This window comes from Fistularia commersonii, chromosome 11, assembly GCF_037954325.1.
Source record: "Fistularia commersonii isolate RoL2024-O1a breed Wild chromosome 11, RoL_Fcom_v1.0, whole genome shotgun sequence".
Classification (NCBI taxonomy): domain Eukaryota; kingdom Metazoa; phylum Chordata; class Actinopteri; order Syngnathiformes; family Fistulariidae; genus Fistularia; species Fistularia commersonii.
The window spans coordinates 2645897-2652500 of NC_141294.1; the positions used below are offsets into that span (position 1 = coordinate 2645897).

At 42.4% G+C, this 6604-nt stretch overlaps 1 protein-coding gene across 5 annotated transcripts in view; it reads right to left on the reverse strand.

Annotated features, from left to right (window-relative positions):
- Window positions 1-6604, reverse strand: part of LOC147229202 (RNA-binding motif, single-stranded-interacting protein 3-like) — a 141456-nt gene that overhangs the window by 84825 nt on the left and 50027 nt on the right. For all 5 annotated transcript variants that reach the window (XM_086156061.1, XM_086156062.1, XM_086156057.1 and 2 more), the window contains exon 3: window positions 3135-3193. In XM_086156061.1, coding sequence (XP_086012187.1) covers window positions 3135-3193 — 59 coding nt within the window. The remainder of the gene's footprint in view (window positions 1-3134; window positions 3194-6604) is intronic.

Genomic DNA, 6604 nt, shown 5'->3' on the forward strand with positions numbered 1-6604 from the left:
CGACTGATAATGAAACTTCATTGTAAGTTAACAGTTGGCTTACAGAGATATGGAGTCCACGTCACAAACGGTGGAAAGGTGAGGGTCGCAGGACGCAAAAACTATCCAATCAGATGGAACGATGGGAGTTACGTCCAACGGATCGATCGATTTGGGTAGATTTAGAATCCACGGAGAGTATGTCAGTTTTAAGAAGTACTTCTTATCTTTGTGCTACTTTGTGCACGAAACTACCACAACCTCACCCTTTCACATGCCATTCCCGAACTCTGCTGTCTTCCTGACGCTAATCGGCTCCAGCCTGCACGCATCCTGCCTATTTTTGTCCATTTATTTTATTCTCGTCATTGCTATTGTCGCTCTATTTATATGTTCGTTTAGTCTTGGTGGTCTGTTTTTCACCCTTACTGTTCCTTCTGTTGTCCATTCTTATCCCTGATGTTGTTGTTGTTGTTGTTCTGCCTGCTGTCTATTTGTGGATGCTATTTTCTGTCTCTATTTATACTCATATTTATTTTTTGATACTATAACTGTTACGCCGCTGTGACAAAAAAAAAAAAAAATCCCCTATGGGATCAATAAAGTTTACCTTATCTTATCTCGGCAGCGATGTCATGATTCAAAATAAAGAGTCGATAATACCTTTGTCTCTCGTGATATTTCCTCGTGTCTTAATTTAATTTAAATAGGATATTATTGATTTTGTGTATTTTATTATGAATCGCAGACATAGTTGTGAAGAGACCGCCGGGAACGAGGAGAATGCTCGAGCGCACCGAGAAGACTTGGATTTTAAATCGGGATGCATTCTTAACATTCTTAACTCTGGCAGCGGCTGCGATGTGTGGTTTTGGAGATAAAAAGAGAATAATTATCTCGTCAATCAAGCTCACGCAGATTAAAGTTTAGTATTAATAAGAAGGACTAACAAGTCGTGCAGATGGCCTTTTAAGATGCACAGTGACATTCTACAAAACAAAACAGTTGCTATTTTGCATATGTAAATCGTGCAGCCACGCTGGGCAAAGATAAAAGATACATGAACTGAAGGACTGAGACAATTGTGAAACTTTTTTTTTTTCTTTTTTTTCAATCTGTCTCAACAATGAAAAAATCGCTTGCAACATTAAGTGCTTTGAAGAAATTTGGGGATTTTTCATCTGCCTTCCCTTTGGCTTTGCTGTAATGATGCCAAGACAGGCGTTTCAACATCCTTTCAAGATGATACTTGATCATGCAAAAATGGTACTGGTAAAAGAAATGATGAGGTTTTTAAAAATGCACACAACTATCCTATTGGAAATAATACTGCGTAAAGTTAAACACTAAGAGCTGAAGTCGGGTTAACGCTGCCCATCACAATGTCAAATCATGTGCTCAAATGATACAATTCCTGTAATATAAATGTACACATTTATTCTATATCACCAGTGACGTGCAGTCAGTAGAGGCAGGGGAGGCCGGGCCTCACCCGTCATCACGGAAAGAAAAAAATGCAAAATGCAAAATGAAAAATGAATTAAATGGTTATATTTATTCAGTCATTTGTACTATAACGTTATTTTCAACCTAGCTTCACCATTTTTAGTTTTTTTTTGTTTTCAAAATCGCTAAAGAAAATTCACATTTACCATTAAAATATGAAGAAGAGATTTGCGGTGATGCGGCAACAAGCTGAGCCCACCACGGATTGCGCAATGATTATGCTAACTGTGCTAGCATGCTATGCACTGAGACCATTGTGCTGTCTCTGTGGATATCACTATTAAAAAAAACACTTTTAATATATGAACTAAATTTCCATAGTTTAGCTGATGTGTGGAATGTTTTTCGTCAACAACTGTGACGTGTTTCTCCTAATCATAAAACGACCGCGAAGAGACATTAAGTGAGGCACGCAGTGACGGTGCCTCACGGTGTCCTTCTTACTACTCGGCTACAGAATAATAGCATTAGCAATAACAAGCTACAAACAGTGAGCAAGTCAAGTGCAGCCATACAGCTAATTTTTGAACCAAAATATACAGTCATACAGTCGGAACAGGACCAATCAAGGACGACTGTCTTCACTGGCTGCAATTTCCATTGAGACAGAGAGACTTTTAAAGCTGAAGAAAGAAACGTAAGACTTCTACAAGCAAGTTATGGATGCTTCAGAAGGAGCGGTGCATGGATTTCATTTCTAAGTAAAGGTAAGAGATAATAACGGTTTTTTTTACATGTGCTTTTTCCTATGCTTTTTCCTATGCTTTTTCCTAGTTTGTATATGTAAAGAATGCTGATATGATATTTGAAACAAAACAGGTCAACTGCTGCCAATAAAAATGGTGAATAAGCTTCTCTGAAGGGTTCACATCAGGCATGAACCTCAGCGCACGTCACTGTACATCACCCATCGGTATCAATCAAGCTGCTCTTCCCACCAATCGTACAGTTGCGGCCGATACGCTGATTATATGGAATTTGTACCTGTGTGCAACGTCTGTGCACTTCTAAGAGGTCAGGCAGTTACTGAGCAACAGTCGCACCGAGCACGCGCTCGTGTGTGTCTTCGGCTACAATCGTATTGATTAGCGCTTTGTTCGGGCCACTCCAACAATCAGCCGAGCCCTCATCGCAAGATACTCCAGCGAGTCTCATTCATCGCAGACCGTTTGAAACATATTGTACGGTGATCTCCGTTTTGATTCGGCTGATGAGAACACCGCCGACATCTTGCTTTCAAAAGCAGTATTACTTTAAGTATCTCTCGGGAGCAATACTGAAATCATCATCGTAGTAAAACAAATACAAGCACTCCTGTAGTTCATCATTTGGATGGATTTAGATTTATTATGACAGTCGGCACTGTTGTGTCACAAAATAAATACGAGACACGTACCTAAACACCTTCCCGGACAAATCGGTGGGGTTTTGACAGCAGCGCATTTAGAAGAGGTTTAGAAGTATTTCGCTGACAGACCATTTCCACTTGCGTATTGATAAATTGGCGGGTCATGTATTGACGAGACGGCACGCATTTAATCCGCCATCTTATACCGTTCTCAAACGACGGTTTTCAGACGAAAACTAATTTCCAAAATTTGTGCTTGTGGGCGTCGTTCTGCGATACAAAAGCCGCGGTGGATACTCACCTTTGCATTGATTGGTGTTCTTGTCCAGGATCGCCTTCGTGGATACGATTTTCCCGTATCTGCGAAAGCAAAGACAGAATTTTAGGATAAGCTACTGACGTGCAAAAGCTGTTTTCCACCATCTGCAGCAATATTGATAGTCTTGTTCATAATACATTATTCATTTTGAGCTAAGAGCGGTGTATCGGTCAGGAATCCCTCAAGACAAACGCGGGCTTCGGCGTTCCCTCGACGAGAACCGCGAACAGACTGACATTCATTTGCCCTTCAAGAGAAATTGTCGTCACTTCAATTATCGCTTCTCCTCTACGATCATCGTCGGGTCGGATTTCCAATTTGTATGATTTTTTTTGGTTTATAACCAAGTACTTTACAGAATTAATGACATCTCCAAATTCCCATCAGCCGACCTGACAATATGAATTCAGGCAAGCATGAATAATATGGCTATAAGGGCTACTTCTATTACTTTTATATTATTAAATTATCGGAAATTAGTGTATGCCGGTCTCACCAGTGATGCAGTGATGGGCTCACTGGAAGTCATTACTGTCCGGAGTTACGGCACAATTATAAGCTGAAGTAGCATTTCATGAATCGTAGCAGGCGTTGCGTTTCATGAAGTAATGTAAAACACAGCTATCAGTCACAGTCACAGTGCAACGTTTATAAAATATTCATGTAAAAAAAAAAAAAAAAAAAACTTGGACAGATTGCATGGAATACAATTTTCTACTTTGGGCATTTATTGGGAAAAAAAAAAAAAAAAGTAGGATATTCATCGGAGACCCTGAATCAGTGTTTCTTGACCTGGGTTCAAGACACACACCCGACTCATATCATTCGTGATGACGCGTGATGGGTGTCGGCGTCCAAACTGCATGATTTGCAATACCAAGTCGAGCAATTCTGGTCCGGCATCGGCAAAACCAAGGGAACGCTTCCATATTCCTTCCTATTCATCAAAAATCATGTTTTGCTGGTTTTGTTCTTTGAGCACAGTGATGTGGATGCACGGTTCATTTTGCGCACCAGTAAAACAAATACCTGTCTTGAATTTTGAAAAAAAAAAAAAAAAAAAAACATTTTATATTTTTCCAATAAAGAAGTGTTGGGTGAATGTGAGAGAGTGAACAGCAACCATGACAGCTGGGATCGGCTCCAGCAACCCTGGCGGCAGGATAGGCGGTGCAGAATCAACGAATGAGCGAATTTGAGATTGTTTTTTCTTTCGGGGTGTTTTGTTTGTGTGCTTTAAAGCACGGAGCTTCCTTTTTTTTTGTCCTTTTCCAAAATACGCGTTTCCATTCGCAGCCGCGCCGTCCGAAAAGTCCGGCGTTCTCCTTCGCGCCACGCCGACGATTGACAACAAAGATGGCTTAACATTAGCTCTGCCACTTGACCTTTGTATACTCCCAGTTCTTTGTAACACCCCGGGAAAAGGGAATGAGCTCATTATTACTGCTTTAGTCACAGGACCGATGTGTCCTCGGTGGAAGAGGGTGAACCGGCATGGTGGGAGGTGTCAGACGAGTTGTCAGCGGAGGTGCATTAAAATGTCACATGTCTGATTCAGAAAGGCCAGCACGCCGTCTAGAACCATAAACTGGGTATCATTTGTTGTGTCAAAGTGATGCGGGGAGTCTTGCGGAATCCCTGCGTTAAACTCGCAAACACGGAAACAAAAACGTGCGGTGAAGTGCAGTCGGTTTGGAAACTCGAGAACCGTCACGTCCTGATTTTAAACAACAATAATAAAGGAATTTGAAAATAGGGCTTTTTCGATCTCAGATAGTTCTATCTCTCATAATTGACGACCATAATAATGCACATACTTGGTCCTGCTGGTGGGGTCTTTAAGACGGCCAAAATCCCCTCTTTTCAGCTCTTTTTGTCAAATTTTAATGTCAATTCCATTGCCTCACTTTTCATTTCTGGTTCTTTGATGTTTGACACCCTTTTCTTTGTCTTCTTCCCTTCCCCTTTCCCTTCCCTCCCACTTCCATTCTGCAGCTCTCTGTTCTCAGAGAGAAGTTAATAATGTTTCTTATCAGCTCGGTGTTTCGGCCCTCCTGAAAAGAGAGGCACGAGAAACCGTCAGAAAACTGCGAGGGGAGGCAGGCGGAGGGAGAGACTGGAAAAGGGGAGAACAAAGATAGAGAAGGAGGAGGGTGAGAAGGACCGGAGACGTAGAGTTTGGATTGCTGTGATCAACTTGGATCACAACCTGGCCCCGTGAATGACTTTTTAATTAAGGTTTTAACACTGCAGCACAATGACTGACTGGCTGGCTATCAAACAGATTGACAGTGTGCCAAGCTGACAGCCTCGCTGACTGACTGATGATCCCAAGTGAGAGCTCCGGGTATATTCTCTCTCCGCTTGCAGAAAAGCAGCGGGAGATGATAAGGAAGGGGTCAGAAATGATGGTGAAACCACAGGAAAACAGTGCAGCGGGAGAGGTTACGGGTGCAGAGGGTAAAATAAGCAGAGGGGAAGGGGCCGACTCGGTAGTCAGTCAAAAAGGAAAAAGAACGGAGACGCTAAAATAAAGGAGGAAGCGAGGTAGTCAGTGAGCGATAAAGAGATTGTAAGAGGTGTTTAATAAAGAAGAGATCATTTAGCTGTCATGATCAGGAGAGCTTCTGTCAGCCGACTGATTCTCTCAGCCAGAAGTAGAGAAGAGAAACTCGCTCGCCTGACAGCCCCAAATCAAATTCTATAGGGACCGAGACTTTAGAAATAAAGACAGAAAAGGACTTTAAAAGGCTTCTATCACGCTAACATGACAGCTAAGTGGCTTTTGATCTTCAAATTGGTGGAAGGAAAAAGAGAAAATCATCGCCTTTTCTGCCGCTCCAACATGAAATGTTGGAACAATGCTGGAATTCACACATTTGCTCGCGCTGTAAGGTGTTTTCGGATATTTACAAATCCGCCGTTGTAGTATCCGCGCGTGTTCCGCGTCGGGCCAAAGTCACGTCTGATGCGGCTTTCGTCAAAGCGTTGGCTCCGGAGAGGCAGAGGAGAAATCTGATGGATCCACGTCGGGGAAAAACACAAGGCGTAACTAATCGCCTACGCATGCTGTGCACGCAAAAGACAAACGCACATGTAGACTCACACCCAGCAATTAGCAATGTCGTTCATTTTTCAAATACACTATGGGGAGATTTTGGATTGAAACTAACTTTGTGTGGGTATGTGGGTGGTCCCGTGCAATTGCCAATTGCTCGTCCGTGTGCTCGTTCGTGGGATCACGATGACCGATCCCATTCGGCATGTTGCGGGATCGGGGATAAGACCAGAATTTGGGATGTGCAAGAAATAATCGGCGTGTTCCTGATTCAGATGCTACACATATCAGAGACTTCAAGCTGAGAATCTCATTTATTTTTAAAGGTTTTAAAGAAAAAAGAGTGACGTGCGGTGAGGTTCATGGCCGGTGAGCCAAACCTTCCATGAGGCAG